Source organism: Acinonyx jubatus, chromosome B4 (genome assembly GCF_027475565.1).
Source record: "Acinonyx jubatus isolate Ajub_Pintada_27869175 chromosome B4, VMU_Ajub_asm_v1.0, whole genome shotgun sequence".
Lineage (NCBI taxonomy): Eukaryota > Metazoa > Chordata > Mammalia > Carnivora > Felidae > Acinonyx > Acinonyx jubatus.
Genome location: NC_069387.1, coordinates 67,115,850 through 67,142,146, shown reverse-complemented (window position 1 = coordinate 67,142,146; position 26,297 = coordinate 67,115,850). Strand labels below are relative to the sequence as shown.

The 26,297-nt window shown below is 35.2% G+C and overlaps 1 protein-coding gene across 5 annotated transcripts in view; it reads right to left on the bottom strand.

Moving 5' to 3' along the window:
• The window catches only part of CNTN1 (contactin 1), a 362,215-nt gene that overhangs the window by 100,169 nt on the left and 235,749 nt on the right, over positions 1 to 26,297 (bottom strand). For all 5 annotated transcript variants that reach the window (XM_053226130.1, XM_015085046.3, XM_053226129.1 and 2 more), the window contains one exon: positions 12,104 to 12,224. In XM_053226130.1, coding sequence (XP_053082105.1) covers positions 12,104 to 12,224 — 121 coding nt within the window. The remainder of the gene's footprint in view (positions 1 to 12,103; positions 12,225 to 26,297) is intronic.

Genomic DNA, 26,297 nt, shown 5'->3' with positions numbered 1-26,297 from the left:
TGAGGGCTGATGAGATGGAATCTTTAGTCTGTCTCTGTGGCAAACTTTCTTGGACAACACAAGTGGAAAGTAGAGGCAATTATCCAAGTATCTGAGGTAAATGTGTGTTTTTCTGACCCAAATACTTGAAAAACTACCTCAACTCTTCTCTTTGGTTTGATTATGATTATCTGGACATATCTTTCTGCCTTTATAAGTGTATCTCTTTTCTGGATGTCTTCATATAAGTGCGTATGGTGGGAGGGGTGGTAAGTTGTGTGTGTATTGGTATGCCTAACTTGGTACACATACTACAGGAAACTTTTCTGTCTGTTCTTCCAAATTTTATAGAGACTAAATTGATTAATTTCAAAGGTCTTTGAAATTCATTTAAGCATGCCATGTCTTAATAGTTTTGAATACAAATCCATAGTCTCATATTGGATAATAATTTGAATATAGGATTTCTTAAACACAATTGGAATATTTATGCCAGATACCACAAAAATCTAAATTGTGATTTAATACCAGAAGTTCCACAAATCTTAACATGACAGCAGACTTTCTTTCCTTTTGCTTTTACTCATAGCCAAGGACTCTAGGTTAGCCATACAGGTAGAATTCCAAATAACCCAGGAATTAATAGTTTAATCTCTTTTAGTGACTGTCTTTGGTTTTATCTTTTTCCACAATGTGTTAAACCCTTAACTGCTATTTATTAGCATATGCCACACAATGGGAAGGAAAGAGAAAAGAGCAAAAGCCGTAATCTCTAACTTTTACTACTTAGTAGCAGCAATTCTACAATGGACTTGGTCATCGTTCTGATACTACACCAAATTAACTACAGAAAGCTTTAAAGTATTAGCTACAGAAGTTTTAGAAATTAACTATAGATTTTATTTATTTGTATTCTCTGGAAGAAGCTCTAATACAATGACAAAACTGGACTGCTTATCACTAAGCAGATGGTAAAAAGGGCAAATCTCTCTTAGAGTCCAAATTTACAAAATGAAGGCATAGGAATTATCTAAATGACTTCTAGGATTAATATTAAATTTAAAATTGTATATTCAAATTTGAACATAACTGCAGAGATTTCATGTAGTTATTGTGAAGAGCAAACAAGATGTAATTAATGCATGATTTGACAATAACAGAACCAATAAAGCCTTTTGATCTTAAAGAAAATGTTTATGTATTCCATATTTTTTAAGGAAAGAGTACTAACTAACCTGAAACAACAATATCTGAGTAAATGCATCAAAACCAATTTTGCCTGGATATGCTCTGGATATGAACTCTGCTAATATAAAAGAGCTGAGCATTTCCTGTAGAAAAGACCACTAGCCAACCATTGATTTAAAATATAGCAATACTGGGGCGCCTGGGTGGCTCAGTCAGTTAAGCATTTGACTTTGGCTCAGGCCATGATCTCGAAGTTCATGAGTGCAAGCCCCGCGTCAGGCTCTGTGCTGACAGCTCACAGCCTGGAGCCTGCTTTGGATTCTGTCTCTGTCTCTGTCTCTGTCTCTGTCTCTCTCTCTCTACCCCTCCCCCGCTCATGATCTATCTCTCTCTCTCTCAAAAATAAATAAAAACGTTAAAAATAAAATAAAATTAAATTAAATTAAAATATAGCAATATTATTCAGATAAAATGTATATTGACAGTTTCCATCAGGTTATTTATTTGGCTATGTTATCTTAACTTATTCAATGCAGGTTTTAAAAGTGGGTTAGTCATCAGCCAAAATGATCTCCTTAAGAAAGAATCTGGTAACCATGTCATTAGGCCAAGTAATAAAAACTTCAATGAATTACATCAAATAAAAATGACATCTAACATATCCATTTCCATTCTGCAACTGTACTCTGCTTTAGGAATAAAGCGGAAAGCTTCACACACACACACACACACACACACACACACACACACACACAAAAGTCATCTAAATAAAAATGAATTTCAGCTACCCTTTTTTTTCAAACATTTCCAAATTTATATAGCATATGTCAGGGTTTGAGAATTTGACCAAAACAAAAGGAAACAAAAGTTTCAGATAGGGAAAGTCTTTTTTCTTTTGTGTTTAAATCTCAGACTTACACTAAGAAATTTTGTTTAACATGGTATTTAAGATGTAAAACAACAACAACAAAAAGCTGGGGCATCTGAAAAATATGGTCTTCATTGCATTCTCTGTTTTGGCAAGTTTAGTGCCAAACATTATGTTCAGCTGGGTGCCAGGAAGGTCTTCCTAATAATTGGTAGCAATGCCAAGAATATTTATAATACAACAGAAATACCATGGAAAGTGGTAAAACACGGATGTCAAAGCCTAATTTCTTGCCTTTGTGACCTAATTTTATGGTCCATTTTTTAATGTTGTCCAAAAGTACACTCATGAAAGAGAATTTAGGTTTGGCAATCTGCATAAATATTCCCATAAGTGCTGCTGAATAAATCCTGGAAAACCTTTCCCTCTAAAGGACACTGTTAGCTGAAGAGCTTAGGTTTTTCAGAGTGTCTTTCATTAAAGAACATTCATACAGGGCTCTTCATGTGTGCCAAAGCTTGCTTGATGAGGCTGACCTGAAATACATTTTTATGGCACCTAAGAAGTAAAACATTTATTATAACAACCAGGACATTTTTATCAATTCTCTTAGTTCAGAGTTTTATTAAGAGGTCTAAAAACATTTGAAGTTTAACAACTGGTTCTTTTTTTGTAACTAAGAATAGTTTTAAACTATAAAGTTTTCTTTTAATATTAAGAAATTTATATTTGTTTGAGTTCTAAATCCCTTTGGCTATACTACGCACACATCTGTTTTAAAAGGTTAATTCTGAAGCTACCTCCTTCTCTGATACAATATTATTTTAAATTGAGTTTATATGTGCTCTATTGGTAGGAAAAAAAAGCTTTCACTAAAATCTTCTATAAACAAATTTAAACATCATAATACCAAGAATGGTATTATAACCTCTTGTAAAGTTATCTTAAATTTTATAGTAGTGCTCTAGTTGGGGAATGTTTCATCATATTTGGTTTTTGTTTTTTCTTTACTGCTGATATACAGTCAGATTGAGTAGTTCTGTGATTAACTGTAGAGCTTTTGAAGCTAAACCGTCTTACTTAGTGGGACTTAGGGTTTAAGTCCAGTTGTGCTAAAATGATGATGAGGGTGAGGGAAAAACTCAAGGCCTTAGTTCTCCTCCCCACCTGGGCTGTTCTCCTCCATTCCCATACCACTCCTGGCCTTCTGTGGCTTCTGGAAAAACAATATCATTTTTCAATTGTCGCCTGATTGACTTCTATTTGGTTTGCATAGGACGCACTGGAGGAAAAGAGGACCTTACTATCTTATGAAACATATTTCTAAAATAAATTATCCCCAAAATACATTGGATAAACAAAACAGGATTACTTGCAAACTATTTTCCATGGATACCCTGGAACAATAATTCCCAAATACCAGTTAGAGACCACTTTATTACAACCATCTGGAGCCTTATTAAAAATAGAGTTTGGCCAACCCAAGCCAGGTTTGAACATTTGGTCACTTTGGTTTGCTTTATTAATTTGATGTCCTCCATAATAAATATCAAAAAATATTTAATGTTTATTTCAAGGAAAGACAGAAATGCATAGGGAAAAAAATGAAGATGGGTTTTGGGGAAGAAAGAAGAAAACACATACAGTTCTGTCGCTTTTCAGTAATTCAGCTCTGGTCCCAAATCTGCAGGCCCACTAATTTTCTTCTAGGTCTGGAGGCTAACTAGACCCACTTCCTTAGTTTGTGGCCATCACTTGTTTAAATATTACCTCTGGGTGTACCATACTCCACTTCTTCTAAAATTATACTATCCTTGAAAAAAGGAGCCCATAAATACTTATTTTCTTTATACTTTCAGTGTATTATATGTTCAGTGATTTTTAAAACTTCCTGTTTTGAGATAATTGTAGATCCACATGTATTTGTGAAAAATAATGCCGGGAGATTCTGTATCTCCTTTGCTCATCCCTCACTATATCACTAAAGTATACTAGCACAACGGGAAAATTTACTTTGCTATAATCCATCATCCTTATTCAGATTTCACTAGTTTTACAAGTCTTCATTTGTGTGCCTGTATGTTTCTGTAGTCCTAAGCAACTTTTCTTTTTATCCAACGCATAGACCATCACAGTTACAGAACAATTTCATCAAAAGAATCCTCTGTGGCACCCTTTCCTGGCTACATCTATTTCCTTTTCTCGGCCCTCCCTAACCCACGCCAATCATTAATCTATTCTCCATCTCTATAATTTTGTCATTTTAAGAATGCTATGTAAAGGGAATCACACAGTATGTAACCTTTGAGATTGGCTTTTTCTTCACTCAGCATAAATCTCCCAAGATACATCCAAGTTGTGTGTATCAATAGATCATTTCCCTTTTATTTTTGAGCATTATTCCATGGTACTCATGTACCACAGTTGAACCATTCCCCTATTGGAGGAGATGTGTTTTTTTCCAGTATTTGATTAGTATGGATAAAGCTGTTGTGAACATTTGTGTATATATTTTTATGTGAACATATGTTCTTATGTCTCTGAGATAAATGCCCAGGAGTACTGGGTTGTATGGTAAGCACATGGCTACGAACTGCCATACTCATGTCCAGAGTGGCTGTCCCATTTCACATTTTCATCAGCAATGTGTAAGTAACTCACTGTCTCTACATCACTATTTTTTTTAATTTTAGGCATTCTGATATGTATATAGTGATAAGCCATTATGGTTTTAAATGTACTTTCTCCCAGTGGCTAATGATGTTCAACATCTTTTATATGTTTATTTCCTGGGGTGTCTGGGTGGCTCAGTTGGTTAAGCATCTGACTCTTGGTTTCAGCTCAGGTCAGGATCTCACATTTTGAGATTTTGAACCCTGCATCAGGCTCTGCACTGACAGCTCAGAGCCTGCTTGGGCCCCTCTACTGCCCCTCCCCTGCTCGCACATGCTCCCTCTCTCTCTCAAAATAAATAAACTTAAAAAAAAATTATGTGTTTATTTCCCATTTGTATATCATCTTCATTGAAATGTCTGCTCATGTCTTTTGTCATTTGTCACACTGTTGTTTTAGGGTCTTAAGAATTGTTCACATATTCTGTACACAAATCTTTTGTTGGGCATGTAGTTTGCAAATATTTCCTCCCAGTCAGTAGCTTTCTCTTCGTTATCTTCACACTTTCACAAAGCAAAAGGTTTTAATTTTGAAGAAGTCCACATTATCACTTTTTCATCTTATACATTATGCTTTTGGTGTCAAGTCTAAGAACTCTTACCCTACTCCTAACTGCTGAACGTTTTCATCTTCATGATTTTTCCTGAAAGTTCCATAGTTTTACATTTTACATTTAAGTCTATGATTTACTTGGAGTTAATTTTATATAAGGTTTGAGGATTAGGTCAAGGCTCTTTTTTTTTTCTTTTTGGTCTATGAATGCCCAATTGTTCCAGCATCATTTATTGGAAAGACTATCTTTCTTCCACTGAAAAACCTTAGCATCTTTGTTAAAAGTCATTTGGGCATATTTGTAGGAGTTATTTTTTGTGCCCAGTGATGATGCACCATGGTTCATCAGGCCAATCTTTAATCCAACTTTGCTAGACTCATCCCAGCACTATTAACTCAAAAACTTCTCTAAGAGAGGACTTAGAATTGTGTGTCTTTAATCATAGTGGTAAATCTAATGTACAACCATGTTTGGGGACTCTACCCAGAGGTTACACAAAGATCTCTCATGAATCTTTGCTGAGGTTGGTGGTGAGGAAGTGGAGGGTATCAGGTGACTCTGTGACACTCTTTTATTAAATTAATTAACAAATATTTGACATTTAGGGAAACTTATAAAAAATAAGAAATGGCTACTGATGTTCTTGCTACTTGGCTTAAGAAATGAAACATTACTTATAAAGATGTAGCTTCCTGTGGGTCCCCTCCCTCTTCGGCCACATCCTCCTCCCCTTCTGTCTCCAACCTCAGAAGTAACCACCCTCCTATATTTTATGATTATCATTTTCATGCATTCTCTATATTTGAGCATATAAAATATGCACATACATATGCATGTATCTACATATATACAGATATGTACATATATATCTACATATATACACATATGCTTATATACTCATATATGTCTAATTTGTTATTTTAACAGATCTGAAGTAAAAGCAACTACCAACTTGATCAGAGGACAAGTTATCATACTCATTAGTCCTCAAACCCAGACAACAGCAGCATATCCTGAAGTCTGGCTTATTAGCTTAGTTTGCTTACATTTATCCACATGCTTACTGGCTTCTTTGTTCACCATGCTTTCTGACATCTCAGAACTTTATTCTGGGATTATTTTCCTTCTTCCTGAATTCCACCCATTAGACATTCCTTTATACATAACACTTTCTTGGAGGATAAACTCTGTTATTGTTTGTCTAAATATCTTTATTTGTCTAAAATATTTATTTTTCCTCATTATCAATGATAATTTGTCTGGATATACACTTTTTGGTGGACATTTACTTTTCCTTTAGCACAGTGAAGACATAACTCCATGGCTGTTGTTGTATCTACAGCTGCATAACAAATTATCCGAAACCCAGTGGCTTAAAACAGCAATAAACATTGCCTCTCGTATCTTCTGTGGCCCAAGAACTTTTTAGTGGCATAGCTGGATAGTTCTTGATCAAGATGTTGACCAAGGCTACAGTCATCTGAAAGCTTGCCTGGAGGATCTGCTTTCTAGATGGGTTACTGGGATGACTGGGAAATTGATACTGGTTATCAGTAGGAGGTCTTATCCCCTCCTCATGTAGGCTTCTCTACAAGATGCTGAAATGTCCTCATGACATGGCTTCCTCCAGATTAAGAGTTTCAAGAACCAAGGGAGAAGAAGTGATGTGATTTATGACAGTGTTCAGCACTGTCACTCCTGTTGGCATATAGAGCAACCCTTAGTGTGAAAGGGATTACACAAAGGTTGGTATACCAGAAAGCAAAATGAGTGGAGGCCATCTTGAAGTCTGACTCCCCCCAGTTACTTGGTGATTTTTATTGCTGATGCTGATTAGTCTGCAGTCGATGTATTGCTATGCATTTGCAAAAAGGTATTTTTCACTTTTGCTGTACTTACCATTTTATATCTATTTTTAATGTTCTTGGGTTTTATTTTCATTATTTATTTTTATTGATTGTTCTTGTGTTTCATTGTGATTCTTAAAAACGAGAAACCATATTTCTCACTAATTTCCAAAAATCTGTAGTCATTATCTTTTTGAAAGGTTTTTCTCTCCTACTTTATCTATTAGTTCTTCTGATCATCTGATTTGACAAATACTGTTTTCTCATTAGATCCTTAATATCATCATCTCATTTTCATAATTTGTTTTTGTTTCTCTGTGCTGAAATGTGTTAATTTCCTCACGTCTACCTCTTAGGTTCCCTGATCCTTTCCTGATCTGTCTCTAATTATTGTTTAACTTATTGATTAATCTATTGTTTTTATTATTTTCAATGATTATATTTTTCATTTATAGAAACTGTCCTTGTTTTTCCCCCTCCAAACTGATAATTTTTATAATATCTTGTTTCAAACTCATTTTGGCCAGTTCTTTTATTTATTTAAAGATATGGGCAGGATTATTCTCATTCCTATTCCAATGATTAGAATATGTGAAGTACCTTGAACTTAAACACTATTGTTGTCCATCAATCTAACTCCTGGTTCTCTCTCATTATGGCTTGTTTGTCATTCTTTGCATAATTTCATATTTGAAGGCTCACTATTTAGAGAGGGTATTCTTCTGCCTTTGCCAACGCTGTGAGGAAGAATGTATACTGATTTATCCAAAACTTTGGGTGCTTTTAATGAAAGAGTTTTTAGAACACTGAATGAGCATATTGCCAGTAAAGTAAATAGTTTTGATTTTTTTCAATCAGTGCAACTTGAATTCTATATATAGGGCTTCCAAAACCATACTGCTTGAATAAAGGTTACTTATGCAAAAATAAGCTCTATTCTGTACAAAGACTAGCAGAAACATATCCATAGTGAAAGGACAGAAGTAGTATAAAAGGCAACTTTGGAAATCAAAAGTGAAAATCACACAGTAAGTATGACCCCATGATTTGAAATTGTTTGCATAACTGGAGGAATGGACAATGTGCACCACTTTTATGGTCTAATCCTTGAGCAATCATTGGCTCATTTAGTGGGTAAATAAGTTGAAGTCCTATAGATTTTTAATTTTCTTAATGTTTATTTTTTGAGATAGAGACAGAAAGAGAGAGACACAGAGCGTGAGCAGGGGAGGGGTAGAGAGGGGGAGTGACACAGAATCTGAAGTAGGCTCTAGGCTCTGAGCTGTCAGCACAGAGCCTGACGTGGGCTCGAATCCATGAGCCGAGCCGCGAGATCATGACCTGAGCCGAAGTTGAATGCCTAAGCAACTGAGCCACCCAGGTACCCCTGAAGTCCTATTCATTTTTAAACACAAACATTTAGGACTGTTACAATGACTTGTAGCTGATTATTAGACTATTTTCTATAAATTGGTTTTGGTTGACCACATTAGCTATTGTTTTCCTTATTTCTCAATCCCATCATACATTAAACAGATAAAGGTGGAAGACGAGTTTTCTCTGGGCAAAAAGCTCCATGAAATCAGATCCAATGTTACATTTTCCTTGGACTGTGTTTTTCCTATATTTAATTTCATTTTATATGTAGAAGCACTCAGATTTAACTAATGCTTTGCCTCTATTCTAAACTCAGTTTAAAATAATGATGAAAAATATAAACCGAAAACACATTTTTCTCTCTCATAGAAATTCCTTTCATCAAACTTTATGAACATACCCACATTCACCCATCCATGGTTACACACACACACACACACACACACACACACACACACACACACAACAATAATTTTCATTTGTATTCGTTCCCTTCAAGGTAACATAGGCTAAAAGAAACCACAATGTCTAAGTTACATCTGAATATTTCTACTTTCATTTCAGCCTTCTGATAAGGCATAACAGTTTACGCACTAAACTAGTTTTATTGTCCAAAAAATTTATCAGGGATCATCAGAGGAAATTACTTTCCTCTCTAACCTGCTCACTGCCCCACTCCTAACACTAATTTCAGAATCAGCAGTTTAGATCACTGACATCTGAAAATGAATTAGAATTAGTTCATCTCGAATCTGGCAAATTCTTTTATATATATACATATATATACATATATATATACATATATATACATATACATATATATACATATATATAGACATATATATAGACATATATACATAATGTCTAATATATAACATATTCAACATGTTTTGAGACAGATATATTCTTGGCAGGTTGAGTGAAAACTGAGTTTTTCAAAAGCAATTCATAATCTAAATGTGCTACTAGATCTCAGTATGTGGAACTTGTTAGTATTTTTTTTTTATTGGCATGAAGTGAATAATCATCCCTTAGTTTCTCTTTTTAGAGAGTCTTGATCTACAAAAGGGAAAGAGAGAAAAACAGATTAAGCTTCTTGGCCTTTGGGCCAAAAATGGTCTTTTGGGCCACTGCCAGCATTGGAAATCTTATAAAATTATAAATCCACAATATACAATTATAAATGCCATACACACACATGAAATTTTGCATACAATTTCAGAAAGTCCATAGGACCCCTTGAATCCTGTCTATGGACTCCAGATTATGATTTCCTGGAGTAGATGAGAAAATAAATTAAATGGATAAATGGACCAATAATAATATTACTTGAGGCATGCTATATTTTCTTATATATTACTCATCGTTACTATAATAAATTTAAAAGAACTGTTTAATTTTATATCCCATGACTTAATATATAAAGCATATTTGAAGGTTTAATTTATATACATTTTGTGGCACAAGCTATGCAAATATTGGCTTTTTTAATAGCAAACTTCTCTTGACATAAATTGAATACCTTTTATATTAATAGAAATAAAGTTTGGAGAATGATTATAACTTGCAGACTTTTAACAGTACTAAGCAATACTTTTTATCTGCCTATATGGTTGTTTTTTAATATCCTGCTGTAGTTTAGGGGCTTAAAATGTTCTATTGTGTTTCTACTGAGTGCACTTGCCAGGTTCTATTGATTTAAAGTATTTTCTCTGGAAATAAAAAGCTTACAGAAAAACCTTTATATTTCCAAACAATAGCTGTAATAGCTTCCTTTTATTTGTTTTACCTCTATAAAAAACATACATTATGATGATTATTAGTTACCAAGTATGTTTGGATAATACCATTAATACCCTGATTGCATTTGCCAAACTTCTTCTTCCTTCTAAATACTGGGAATTTACCATACTCTAATTATATACAAACACTGCTGTACAAGCATTGTAACATAACCCCTTTTGTAACATTAATGCTAAATCTGTTAATATGCAAGCAATTTCCATTAAATACATACATAGGTTATTGCTAAAAAAGGCTTAACAGCTAGTAGTCTGACTGGAAAATACAGGGAACTAGTCTCTCTCTCTCTCTCTGATAACTCTTGAATGCTAGATGTCCCAGATCATAAAATACTTTTAATGGAAATACAGAATTTAAATGCACTTTCTTCAAGTTAGCATAAGAGATGTATGGAATGAATGTCTAAGTTCATTTGGATATGAACTTCAGCTGGACTTCTATTACTCCATTGGAGAATATGTTAACTGGACTATAAGTCTTCTCAGCATTTCCCCAGTATGACTTGGGGACTCCATATTACCATTGCTCTAGAGGGAAATACGGGAGATGTATGAGTTTGAATGAAACTATAATGATCCAGAAAGGGTATGAAGACAAACCACATATCTCATGTCATTTACTAAATATTTGTTTGATTGTGCAAAAAGTGTCTGAACAAGTGTGCAATAAATATTAGTCAATAAGTATTTCTATTAGATGAAATATGAAAACATAAAAACTTTAACATAAAAAAGAATAAAATTAAAATGTTAACATGACACTGAGAGAGAAAAAGAGAGCTATGAAAATATGAAATGGAATTCTGCAACTCACCTAAGGATTAATAAAAAATACATATGTGAATTTCACAATCCAGTAGAAAAGATAACTCATATGCACAGATTGCTATAAAATGCATTATAGAAAGTAGTAAATGTTACGAAAGTTTAGAAGAGAAGGGCTTATGTTGGTGACATCAGGAAAGGACTCATTAATTTGGTAATACTTGAGCCTAGCCTTGAAGGATGGCTTAAGACTTGGGCAACAAATAATGACTACAGGAAATGGAAGCAATGTTGTGAACCAAGGAACACAGCTGGAAATCCTAGGATATTTTTGTAGACTGGTGGGACACTGGAGTTGGTTACGTAGAATGGTAAGAAATTAAAGCTAAACAGGCTGAGGTCAATACATGGACCTTCTTGGTGCTTAGTTAAAAGGAGTGGTCTTTATTCTGTAGGTGGTGAGGGAAGAGCCAATGAATGATGTTTTGAGATGGCCTTACAGCTATACAGCAAAGACCAGTATCAAAGGAGCTGTATTTTCAAAAAGGGCATATTCCAGCACATTCTCAATTATATATAAGAACAAAAACACTGCTCTGAAAGCTAGCAACAAATAGAAACACGATGCATGTATAAATTAACTTCTTATTCTAAGATTACAGTAATAAATACGTAACACTTGAAGTTATAGTAAACAGTATCAGTATGCTTTTTCCATAAAAAATAAAAATGGAAACACTATTCTCAACACAAGAAAAATATTAGCAGAAACTGAGAACTTCTGGTAAATACTGAGTTTAAAAGCACAAACATTTAGTAGGAGGTATGTGGTGTAAGTTTCTAGAAGACATGTAGTTAGTAAAACAAACAAAATCAGTGTTGTTTACTACTTGTCTACCAAAAATCATTCTTAAGCATGGATGAGGAGCTGTTCTCAAGGACCAAGACTCTAAATATATAAGAATTCATACCAGAGTGACCAGAAGATTATACATAGTTATGCAAGTCAAATACCTTTGGTTTCATAATTTTAAAATGTTGAAACTCTTACCTCGCACAACAAGATCAGCTGAAGCTGAAGAATTGTCCACGATTGTCTGAGCAGTGCACGTGTATCTCCCAGCATGCTTCAGCTGGGCATTTCGGATGAGCAGTTCTCCATTGGAATCCAGCTGTTAGCAAAGACAGCAGTCATTCACGTCAGTATAATCTTCGCCAATTTTATGGCATTTAGGATTCAAGAGGTACATTTTCTCCCTAACAAAATGAGTACCATGAAAAGGTATATCTTTTAGATATGCTAACTCTGTCCTATGTCTTTTAATGACAATTCTGTCTTTACTTAGGTTACTTAAAGTCTAGACTTTGGTATCTCAAGAGATAAATAAAGTGAGTGAATTGTAGAAGATCCCTTTTTTTAACATTTATTTATTATTGAGAGGCAGAGAGACAGAGCATGAGCATGGGAGGGGCAGGGAGAGGAGGAGACACAGAATATGAAGCAGGCTCCAGGCTTTGAGCTGTCAGAGCCGGATGCAGGGCTCAAACTCAGAAACCGAGAGATCATGACCTGAGCTGAAGTCAGACGCTTCACTGACTGAGCTACCCAGGTGCTCCTGTGAGATCCTTTTAGTCCTAATATCTTTAACATTCTATTATTTGTATTATCAGAAGGCCATACAGAGATAAAATATTTCATTGATATCTTTAAAAGATAAATGATAAAGTCTAAACCTCTTCATTGTAAATGTCAATAAGGATAACTAAATGGTAGAAGGCTAAGAAGAATTATTAATTTGGTTTTGCAAAGCCAATATAATTGATTAATTTCAAGATGTACTAAGGTTAATTACACAAAGATACTAAAAGTGTGTAGAAACTGTCAAAAAGGACTATTCTAATATTTTCCATTTAGGTCAAAACATAAGCTCCATGTAGGCAAAGAATTTTGTCACTGCTCTATTCTTAGCATTTGACTGATCAATATATATGTTTTGAAGAAGGCTGAGGGAGTCTTGCTTGTGAGAGACAAGGCACCATCTCAATGCAATTTCTAAAAATAGTTAATATTTATTGAATGCCCACTCTGTACGAGGTGCTGGGCTATGCAAGTATGGAAGTGTGTGTGTGTGTGTGTGTGTGTGTGTGTGTGTGTGTGCATGTGCGTGAGTGTATAAAATCTCATTCAATTCTCTTCTGACAACAGTCCTATGAGATAGGTCCTATTCTGTCCATTTTATTGAAGATACGAGACTTAGAGTAGCTAAGTAATTTAACCAAGGTCACTGAGCTTGTTGCATAGCGGGAGCATGCTCATTATCTCCAAACTATTCATTTAGAGAAAAATTTGGAAAATTCAATTGTTAAGTAGATATTTCATTTTCTCAAGAACCAAATATATTGATTTACTATTCTAATCACAAATATCCAGCTATCTTAAAAGATGAAAAATTGGTGATTAGGTTAATGTCTGAGAAAATAAATGAGGATAATTTTTATATGATATGATAGACCTACACATTTTTAAATTTTGGTTTTTTAATGACTGTGGAATGAAGGCTCTACTTCACCATGGGTTTTGCAAATGGCCCTTTCATATGTTAATTTCCTTCTGGTTTTGGAAAGTATTCTGGTTTGCTATACTTGTTTAGTTAATGAGATTAGGAATGCAGGCATACCTTGAAGATATTGCAGGTTTAGTTCCAGACCACCACCATAGAGAAAGTCAAATGATTTTTTTTTTACTTCCCAGTGCATATAAAAGTTATGTTTATACTGTATAGTCTATTCAGTGTGTGATGACATTATGTCTAAAAAAGCAATATACATACCTTAATTTAAAAATACATTATTGCAAAAAAATGCTAACCATCATATGAGCTGTCAGCAAATCATAATCTTTTGCTGGGGGAGGGAGTTGCCTTACTGATGCTTGCTGACTGATCAGGATGGTGGTTGTTGAAGTTTGGGGTGGCTGTGGCAATTTCTTTTTTTTTTTTTTTACTTTTTTAAAATATTTATTCTGAGAGGGAGAGATAGAGAGCAGGGGAGGGGCAGAGAGAGAGAGAGAGAGAGAGAGAGAGACAGAGAAAGATTCCCAAGCAGGCTCCTTACTGTCAGCACAAAGTCCGATATGTGGCTCAAACCTATGAACAATGAAATCATGACCTGAGCTGAAGTTGGATGCTTAAATGACTAAGCCACTCAGGTACCCACAATTTCTTAAAATAAGACAACAGTGAAGCTTGCCCCATAGATTGACTCTTCCTTTCATTAAAGATTTCTCTGTAGCATATGATGTTGTTTGATAGCATTTACCCACAACTCAACTTCTTTCAAAATGGGAGTTCATCCAGTCCCTGCCCATGCTTTATCAACTAAGTTGATTTAATATTCTAAATCCTTTTGTTGTCATTTCAACAATTTTCACAGCATCTTCACCAGGAATAGATTACATCTCAAGAAAACATGTTCTTTGCCTATCCATAAGAAGAAACTCCTCATCTGCTCAAGTTTCATTATAAGATTGCAGCAATTCAGTCAAATCCTTAAGCTTCACTTCTAATTCTAGTTCTCTTGCTCTTTCCACAATATCTACAGTTACTTCCTCCACTGAAGTCTTGAACCCCTCAAAGTCATCCATGAGGGTTAGAAACAAATTCTTTCAAAACCCTCTTTGTGTTGATACTTTGGCACCTTTCCATGAATTTCAAATGTTCTTACTGGCATGTAAAACAATCCTTTTCAGAAGTTTTTCAGTTTTCTTTGTCCAGATCCATCAGAGGAATCACTATCTATGGCAGCTATAGCTTTATAAAATGTAGTTCTTAAGTAATAAGACTTGAAATGAAAACACTAATTTTAAAAGATATATGTACCCATATGTTTACTGCAGCATTATTTACAATAGCCATGATATGGAACCAGCCCAAGTGTCCGCTGATAGATGAGTGGATAAAGAAGATGTGGTGGACACACACACACACCACACACACCGGAATATGAGTCACAAAAATGAAGGAAATCTTGTAATTTACTACAACTTGGACATATTATTCAAAGTGAAATAAGTCAGAGAAAGACAAATACCATAGTATTTACTACATATGAAATCTAACAAGAAAACCCAAAATAAATGAACAAACCAACCAAACTCAAATACAGAGAACAATATGGTGGTTGCCAGAAGGGAGGCTGGTGGGGGGATGGGCAAAATAGGTGAAGGGAATTAAGAGGTACAAACTTCCAGTTTTAAAATCACAAGTCATGGAGATGAAAAGTACAGTATGGAGAATATAGACAATAATTTTGTAATGATGTACAGTGATTATGCTTATTGGGGTGAGCACTGAGTAATGTACAGAATGTGTTGAATTACTGTGGTATACGTCTGAAAGTAATAAAACATTGTATGTCAGTTACACTTTAATTATAACTTGAAAGGAATAGTAGACTTGAAAGTTGAAATTGCATCTTGATCCATGGGCTGCAGAATAGATGTTGTGTTAGCAGGCATGAACACAACATTAACCTTGCTGTACATCTCTATCAAGTCTCTTTGGTGACGAGGTGCACTGTCAATGGGCACTATTATTTTGAAAGAAGTCACTTTTTTATGATCAATAGGTTTCAACAGTGGGCTTAAAATATTCAGTAAATCATATTGTCAACAGATGTGTTGTCATCCAGGCTTTGCTGTTCCATTTATAAAGCAAAGGCAGAGTAGATTTTGCATAACTCTTACCAGCCCTAGGATTCTCAGAATGGTAAATGAGAATTGGCTTCAACTTACAGTCACCAGTTGCGTTAATCCTCCACAAGAACGTCAGCCAGTCCTTTGAATTTGTGAAGGCAGGCATTGACTTTTCTCTAGCTATGAAAGTCCTAGATGGTATCTTCTAGTATAAGGCTAGATTTGAAAATGTATTGTTTAGTGTAGCCACCTTCATTAATGGTCTTAGCTAGACCATCTTGTTGCTGCTTCTCCACCAGCACCTGCTGCTTCACCTTGCATTGTTATGTTGTGGGGATGGCTTCTTCCTTCCCGCCTCACGAAACAATGTGTGCTAGCGTCAACTTTTCCTCTGCAGCTTCCTCATCTCTCTCAGCCCTCACAGAATTGAATAGAGTCTGGATCTTGCTCTGGATTAGGCTCTGGTTTAAGGGAATGTTTTGGCTGGTTTGATCTTCTATCCAGACCACTAAACCTTTCTCCTTACCAGCAATAAGGCTGTTCTGCTTTCTTATGCTTCATGTGTTCACTGGAGTAGCACTTTTAATGTCCTTCAAAAACTTTTCCTTTGTATTCACAACTTGGTTAATTGTTTGACACAAGAGTCCTAGGTTTAGGCCTATCGTGGCTTTCGACATGCCTTCCTCTCTAAGCTTAATGATTTCTAGCATTTGATTGAAAGACAGATGTTGACCTCGGCTCGGGTTAGGATCTCACGATCCATGAATTCAAGCCCGGCATCAGGTGTGCACGAGCCTCGCTCTGGGTGGGCCCTGCTTCTCTGTCTCTCCCTCCCTCTCTTTCTCTCTCTCTCTCTTCCCTTTGTGAGATTCTCTCTCCCTCTCTCTCTCTCTCTCTCTCTGCCCTTCATTCACTTGTGCCCTGTCATATATGTATGTGTGTGTGTGTGTGTGTATGCATATATATATAAAGTGAGAGATATGAAACTCTTTCTTTTCCTCAAATACTTAGTGGGCATTGTCGGGTTATTGGCCTGATTTCAATATTGTTGTATGTCAGGTAATAGGGTAGGCCAACCACAGTCAGAACACACACAACATTTACTATGTTCACTGTTTCATATAGGTACAATTCATGGCATGCAAAAACAATGACAAGAGTAACATCAAAGATCACTGATCACAGATGACCATAACAAATATAATAATAATGAAAGTTTGAAATATTGTGAGAATTATCAAAATATGACACAGGGACACAAAGGAAGGAAATGCTATTGGAAAAACAGTGCTGACAGACTTATTCAACATAGGGTTGCCACAAACTTTCAATCTTTAAAAACACATTATCTACAAATAGCCATGAAGTGCAATAAAACAAGGTATGCTTGTAATCACTAGTTATAATCTGAGCACATTGGTTCAGTTGGTTATAATGGGATCACTACTATCTCCATATAAAGAACTTGTCAGTGGCCACACACATTGTTCCTTGACAGTAACCAGTCTTAGTAAAAATGAAGATAAAGTTTACACAATTTAATGTCAGTTGGGGGTCTTCTTGTGCCCTGAGGTCTAGATTGACTAAAAATCCAGCTTCCAAGATTTCTGAAAATTCTTAGGGTAGGAGAGTATTTTCCTCCTGCTATATTTTTTAGTTATTTTGGTGCCACCAAGGAACACCATACAAGAAATTTAGCTCTTTCTCTATTTTGTCATACAACCTAGTAGCACAAGGTACTCCCTAGTAAGGTGGGTTTACTGAATTGAAGATGATGGAATTGGTTGTATCCCACAGGGTGGGGCATATCAACATTAAAAATGATCATTCACTACATATTTCTATTCTTAAAAGTCCTGTTGGCCATATTTTTACTGGGGATTTCTCAGTGACTTTACCTTTTCCAGTGCCTTGCCATCTTGCTGGCATGCACTCCTGCTCCCGTCTCTTACTTCTCTCTGTTTTCCCCTGGAAACAGAGAATTATTCTTCTTTCTTCATGTTAATCTGCTTAATTCTATGACGGCTGCTTGGATTGAATAATATCTATTCTTTAAAACCTGAACTTCTGTTCTTAGGTTTTTTCCCCCATTTTCAAAAAATCTCTTAATCCTCAATTCATTTTAATCTGGTTCCCACCTCTTCAACTTATTTTACTTGACTTCTAATAGCATTTGAGCTTTCCTACACACTCAATTTCCAATCATCTAGGACAACACACTTTTCAGAAACTTTGAGGGCATTTTCAATCCTCTTCTCCAACTTCCTTATAATTCAATCATAAATTCTTGAATTTATCCATTCCTCCCATTACCACTATCTCTTTCTTTTTCTAAGCTACCCACATCTCTCACTGAACTACTATGACCTATTAGATCACAACCTCCACCCTTATTCTACTCTATTCTCTTCTCTACTTGGTACCCAGAGTGACCTTTTTGAAATGCAAGTGTGATCAAATCACCCCTCTTTGTAATAATACAACTTATTGAAAGCTTTAAAAATGTTCCTCTTCCTGGAATAAAACCTATATGTGTTGTAATGACCAATCTGGTGCCATTTTCTAGAGTCTGTCCAATATTGCAGCTTACCTAGTGCCCCCATTTCACTTACTCTGCTCTCCAGGAGAACATTCCCTTTTTAGGCCCTTAAATGCATCTTGTTCTCTCCCATCTCTGGTTCTTCATAGTGTTTCCTCTCCTGGAATGTGATCCCCCTCATTCACCTAAGTAACACTCTCCACTCACCAATACCACTTCATTTCCTCAAGCAAGACTTTCCATTTTCTCTTGTTATATTTTGTCACAGCACCTTTTACCTTATGTCATATAATACATCTCAACTTCAATAAAATATTTGTACAACTGTATGATTAAAGTTGGTTTTCCTGGAGGACTATAGGTTTTATGTGAGGAGGAAACATGCCTGTTTTGTTCATCATTGCATCCTTATGTTACATATGTACAAAGCTGTCTTCTACTGAGACATGATAATTTTTTGAGGGAGGGACTAGATCGTATTTATTATTATATACAAATTAATTATATCTGATGTACAGGGGAAATTCAACAAATATTACACAAATGAATTAATAAATATTATGTAAAATGTTTTTATTACATTCTTTTAGTAATTCTGTATGACTTCTTCAGGTAAGATAATAATATTATAAGATAAAATAACCAAATTAAGAACAACTATTGCTATCCACATACATGAGAGCAAATATATATAATATATTTCAAACTAATTTTATTAGGAAATAAAGTTTTAGCACTAACATACAAATTTATAGAAAAAAAATGCAGTTAACATATAAGAATGGAAACCTCTGAGTTTTCCAACCACTTATATGTGTTATAAAGAATCTGGCCTTGTCGGAAGAGAGGTCTGTTATTTTCTCAGCCTCTGGAAGGTAATCTATATCGTCTTTTTCTGTTTGGGTATCTTGGATGATACTGGATAGACTAACAACATGATTTAGAGTGGGTGTTAGAGACACCTGTATACTTTTAGACTTGGGGTCTAACACTGTCTAGTGACTTAGGTAGTGGCTTTGGTCATGTGGTATCAGTCCAATCTTAAGACTGACATTAACCATATGGTCAATCAAACATGCCTACATGGTTAAGCCCCAGTAAAATCTCTGGATACGAAAGCTCAGGTGAGCTACCCTGGTTGGCAATACTCTGTGCACACCGCCACACACATAGACTGATAAAGTAAAGCATGTTGACTCTACAGAGAGAGAACAATGGAAGTTTTGTATTTCGTATTTTTCCTGGACTCTGCCCTATGCACTTCTTCCATTGGCTTATTTTAATTTGTATTCCTATAACAAACTGACCATAAGTATAATAGCATTCAGGAAGTTCTGTGAGTCCCTTCCAGCAAATCAAAACTGAGGGTGGTTTTGGCAACCCCTGGAACTTGTAGTTCATTTAAGAAGTGAAGATGGTCTTGGAAACTGTACCCTTTGTAGTTGGCCTAGTTCCTCATAGTGCCTTACTAAATAGAATTCTTCTGAGAAAGGAGATAAAGAAATACTATGGTATTATTTATGAATACTTTTTAAAAATATTTGAAGTAAGGAGAGAATAAATGTGTGTGTATAGTGAAGGTAGTAATAAATTTTTCTTGAGCTATCATACGGGCCATTATGGCACATTAGCCAAAGCGTATATGTGGTTTACCACTTAGAAATTTCCCAAACCTAAATCAAAAGACCTGCAAAATATAAATGCCCATTCCTTCCTTCCCCTTCCCCCATGAGTAATTTTCTAGTGAGAAAAAATAAAATTATAGTAAAGTAATATAATTTAAACACTATATATTTGTAAAGCATACGGCTTCAATGTGCTTTCACATTCTTAACAGCACTGTACTGTAATACTAAATATTCAGTAATGGAAGGATATTAAGTAAAATCTTTTTAAGCTATTATGACATAAGATAATAAGGTATATTTGAGAAAACTAATGTTTGCATAAAAAATAAAAAGCAGTTCTATTATATGCTTTCATTATGTGAACTCACTACCTTGTTTGATTCCTATATTTAAACAAAAGCTAATCCTGTTGCTAAACTCACACTATTTCAATGAGTCATGTGATTAGATTGGAATTAAAAAAAAAAACACTTCAGAAATATTAAATGTTTTCATTCAACCTCACAATAAAAAATTGAGGGCAGAAAAATAATATAAAAATAAACAAGTTGTGACACCATAATTGCCTTTAGTAAAAAATTTGTATTCTGTATACCTAAATTCTTTTTTTCTTAATAAAATGGCTTTTTCCTCCAGACTCTCAGTTTGAAACATATTGCTGTTTACATATTCAGTTATTTTATTCTCAGAGAAATAATGTGGCATGATTTTTATACTTTTCACATGTAATGAAAACCGCAAACTATTTTGTGTCTTAACATTATATTAAATATATACTATTTTAGAATAAACCCTTTAAAAGTTTTAATTAAAACTATTATAAAAGTTTAATGCTAAAGTAACTTAAATGTCAGCGAGTTTTAAACATTAGGACTCAGGTAGGTAATGACAGACTTCTTGTATATCATTACCTTATGCTTATAATAATAAGGGATTTTAACATTTATTTTCATTTGCTCTATATTTGGTAAAGGTGTGGCACTGGAATGTCTCAAGAAGGAAAGCAAGGGAAAATATACTATATCATTTCCAATATAGTTGTGTATGTATAAGAGCTTTCCTGAAGTTTTATAAATGGTAATAGCTCTTTCCATACCTCAAGAGAAGCTGAGGTTCTCTGGTCAGCAGAACGCTTACAAAGCAAGTAAAGATCATGGACCTCAGCACATTCTAGCCACAAATTAGATACGAATGCTCTCTATATTTTCACTAAAAAAACCACAGCTTGGCTGAATTACAAAATGCTTCCCTTCATGTGAGGAGAGTTGAATCACATACTGGAAATTGTGATAGCACAGCTCAGGGATGTTCCAAAGTGTATATGTGGTTTACCACTTAGAAATTTCCCAAATTTAAATCAAAAGACTTCCAAAATATAAATGCCCCTTCCCCCCTTCCCCCCTTCCCCCTCCCCCGTGAGCTAAATCTACAAATTCATCTCTGCAGTATAAATGAATCTGAATTACTAAGATGTAAATTGAATTCATCATCATGAACAAAGAAATAGGTTGTATGGTGCATACAAGGTCTAGATAAAGGCTATATACATATATCAATGAAAATGGCTAAATATCAATGAAAACATCTATTTTGTTCCATTGAAATGCAGAAGGAAGGGGCAGATACAGAAGGTTGAAGGAAAGAATATCCCTTAAAGAGAATGTTCTAGAAACTTAGAAGCAAAAGCTATTAAACATGTTTGATACATGCTATATCTATGAGAGATTAAAGAAATTCTCTTTTTAGTTTTGGCTTGTTAGATTAAAAAAGGCATAACTATAGCAGATGTATCACCGCAACTATAAACTTCAATATCACAATCACCAACACAATTTACAGCCTTAGTTAGGGTTCCATAGGTGTCAGACACTATTATAAATAAATATTCTATGTGTGCAGACTCACTTGCTCTTAACAGAAACTCTGTGAGACAGATACTATTCTTAGTCACATTTCAGGGAAGAGGACACAATACTACTATAACTAAAGCCACTACTATTGCCAGTAGCGATGGAATAGAATTGCTGCTGATAGAACACTTCTGCTGCTACTAATCCTACTATTAAAACTGCACCTGTTAATTGCATTATTGCTGCTGCCACTGTGGCCACTATTCCTGAACTCCTTGGAATATCTGATCTAATTTATTAAGTGACGTTTAGATGTCTGGCAATATGTTTTACGTATATACATTTACATACCTTTCTTAGGTAGCTTTTATTATACTCAGGGAGATACTATTTATATTTCCATTTTAAGGACAAGGAATTTGAGATTTTAAGTTGAGGGGCTTGTGGAAGGCTCCACAGTTAACACTCATTACTGGTGTTAAACTGTTTCCAAAATTCTACTTTATGAATCAGACAATGGGATTTAAGTTCACAGTTTTGCAGGTAAAAATGGGTATCTTCTCATAGCAGAAAGAATACAATGCTATTATTTTACATAATTATTTATTAAGTTCTTAACTTATTTAAAGGTCCAAACATGAGAAAATAGAAAGAATACTACCATGGTCACCTGTATACCAACCATTTGATTCAATAATTGTAAATTTACCATACTTGCTTTACCTAATTAGTAGCTAGCTAGCTCTGTCTTTCCTTGTCTCTATATATACAACGTGTCCATCTTTTTGAGTATTTGAAAAATAAATAACTGATATTATCACACTTTCACTCCTCAAAATATTAGATTGGATCTACAAAAATGGTTATTATCTTACATAATTGCCAAACCATTTTCACATGTAACATAATTAACACCAATTTCCTAATATTACCTGGTGTAATATTACCTACCTAATATTCAAGTGTTACTACCTAATATCACTAATATTACTACCTAATATTCAAGTGTTATTGTATGCAATGCTTCAGCATTAAGTTTTAATGTGGAAATTTTTTTAAAGATATGACTTAAAAATATTATGAAAATGAAATAATATTATCATAAAGACTTAAATTAGGGAAGTGGTCTAGGATTATTACTAAGGTAACCAAGTATTTACAGAGTCAATGTAAATATTGTATATCTTTAAATTTGGTTATTTTGATGGCTGAAGTGTCCGATTTTGATCATTTAGACAATTTTATTTACTTTTTTGTTTTGTTTCTTTTTTTAAACACTTAATATTCTCACTTTTTTTTTAAGAGAGAGCAGGTGAACGAGGGAGAAGGGCAGTGGGGAAGAGAGAGAATCTTAAGCAGGCCCCATGCTTAGCGCAGAGGCCGATGTGGGCCTCGATCCCATGACCCTGGGATCATGACCTGAGCCTAAATCAAGAATCAGAGCTCAACTGGCTAAGCCATCCAAGTGCCCCTACAGTTGAAAGTAGCTTGGATATTAATTTGTGTGGTTTCACATCAGTTCCCATTAGCCTTAGGGTTCTTAAGATCTTCAAGGATCACTTGGTAGAAGAAAGGAATCATATGGGAAGTTTTGTGGGACAACAACCTCATCTTCTTGTCTTTTATTTATTGGCCTTCTGATTTAAATTCTCTTTGCAAAAAGGATTCTGCTGCTAAAAACTTGTTGTTGTTGTTATTTTATTTATTTTTATTTTTTATTATTTTTTTAAATTTTTTTTTTTACATTTATTTATTTTTGAGAAAGAGAGAGACAGAGCATTAACGGGGGAGGGTCAGAGAAAGGGAGACACAGAATCTGAAACAGGCTCCAGGCTCTGAGCTGTCAGCACAGAGCCCAACGCGGGGCTCGAACTCACGGACCGCGAGATCATGACCTGAGCCAAAGTCGGTCGCTCAACCGACTGAGCCACCCAGGCGCCCCTGTTGTTGTTATTTTAAAACTTCTGATGTGGACTAACCTCCTTATATAATAGATGAAAAGCCTGAGGCTCAGAGTGACTGTTTTGACCAAGGACATAGAACTCTGTCAAAGGCAAAACCAGAAAAAACACTCCAGATCTTTAGATACTATTATGTTCTTAAAAACAAAATGAAAAAAATTAGATAGAATTTTTGGAATATGCCAGCTAATGACAAAATAGTGTACTGCTGGTGTGATATAAGTAAAACATCAAAGTCCACAATGTAAAAATTAGAAAATTCTTAAGACACCGAAGGGCTACATGTTTATTTCTTCCTTTTATCTAAATACTTATCATATTTGGCCAGAATAATAACTGCCGTGATGCTTAAGTATGCAAGGAGTTCTATGTAAAACAAAGGGACTTTAACTTTGAAGGTATTTCTGGACATTTTCCAAGCCAAGACATTTCTGAAGAACAAAGACTTGTTGCTCTATGTTCTTATTTCCACTTACTTAGCACTGCCATCAACAAATGCTCACTAACGACCAGACTATGGGGTGTTATGCTACAGAATAACCTTAGCTGACATGGTCTCTACACAGGAAGTATAATGTTCTAAAAGAAGCCAGAACATGTGTAGACATCTCCCTTTTCATCTCCCTTGACAGTAGTTTCTCAATCTTGGCACTATTGACAATGTGGACCAGATAATTCTCTGTTGTGAGGGAATGTCCTCAGCATTATAGGATGTTTAGCAACACCTGTGCTAAACAGATGCCCATAATACATAGCCCTTCTCCCTCCTCCCCATAGTGGTGACAACCCAAATTGTCTCCACAAACGGCCAAAGTCCCCTGGGGAGGAAAATCCCTCCCAGTTTAGAACAACCACTTCAGGGCTTGCATCATCTTGTGGTGCCTGCTGGTCTTCTGGTCTAATGCAATCCTTGCCTGGATGATGGCCCAACCTTCCTTTTCTCTTCCAACCTTTACCCCCCAATTCTGGACAATCGTTACCTTCTTTCTGAGCAGTAACAGAGAACCAATAACATTTTTATTGTCATTCCTTCCTCCTCTCTCTCCCTCTCCTCCTCCGCCCCTCTACCTTTGGATATGCAGAAGCAAAATTTCTGTTCAAATTCATAACATATTCTAGTATGGAACACATAGGTCTTAAATTTAAGCACAATGATGTTACATGTTCAGTATAATTAATATTTTCTTTTAAAAGGAAAACCTGAGGGTAAGAAGTCTGTCCTCCTGTGTTTTGAATGGTGTTGTATACACAAGCAGAACAAATGCACACCCACACACCTGCAAACACGCACTACACCTATCTACCTAAAGGAGATCAGAAAGAATTGCCTACAACTACTAAAGACCACCAGAAACCATGTAGACTTGATTTACAGTGTATTGCAAAGTTTGCTAATAGTATAGGGAAAGTGAAGTAATTTGGATAAACCTGAGTGAATGTAAAAAGGTTCATTTAACACAATGATAGAATAAATTGGGAGTTGAACAGCACTGCCTTATAGTGCTTTGAACAATGGGAGGTGGGTATTAACCCGTGGATGAGAATCCGAAGTGGTGAAGGCCACGGGGTCTGCGGTCAGAGCACCTTGGTTTCAAATCCTCCCTGTCACCAACAAGTGGTATGAGGACTTTGGACAAGTTACTCAATCTTTCTGATCCTCGGTTTCTTCACGTTGAAAGTTAAGAAAAATCACAATAATATATGTTTCCTAGAGGATTGCTAGGAAGATCAATGGAGAAGCACATGAAAAACATTTAACCCAATGCTGGCCAAACAGGAAGCACTCAATGAATGTTAACCATTCCCTCAGCAAGGAAATAGCTAGAACTTTTTGTTTCAGATTAGGTATCCAGTGCAGCAGGAGTGCAAGAATTAAAGTATGAAAAATTGAGAACTGTAAGCTGAAAAAAACTATGCAGCAAAACCCTCTGGAAATTTCAGTGCGGAATGATTGCCCTCTATGTAGAGTATTAATAACTGCTTACAATCTGCCAGAACTTGTGTCAAGTGCTTTGTAGGCATTCTTTCACGAAATCGTCACAAAATACTAGGAAGCACCAGTTTCGCAAACCCAGTGAAGCAACCTGAATCAAGTAAGTGAATTATTAAAAAAATTTTACAGAGATGGAAATCTGAAAGTTTAGAGAGGTTTAATCACTGGCTCAGGGTCACACAATAAGAAGTGACAAAATGAAGCCTAGACCCCAGGACTGGTTGTGGCAGAGCCTCTGAACAATTCAGATGCTATTAATGAATTCAAAACATATACATAATAACTTATTGCCAAATTTCAATTTTAACATTTATTTGTATTAAGAGAAACAGGAAGAAGATATTAGAGTGGCAATACCTAGAATTGGAAAGTTCCAACTCATGCGGTTAACTAACATAATGGCTCGGACAGGAAGGCGTTGTCAAATATTTGGAAGAAAATGACTCAAAGTAGATGTCAAAACTTAGATGGTTATTGAAAAAAAGTAACTTCCACAGATCAGACACCACTGTGGGAGAGGCATAAAATGGTATGTTAAGTAGTTTTTTTTTATTTTTTTGGTGGATAGTTTTAAGTCCTTT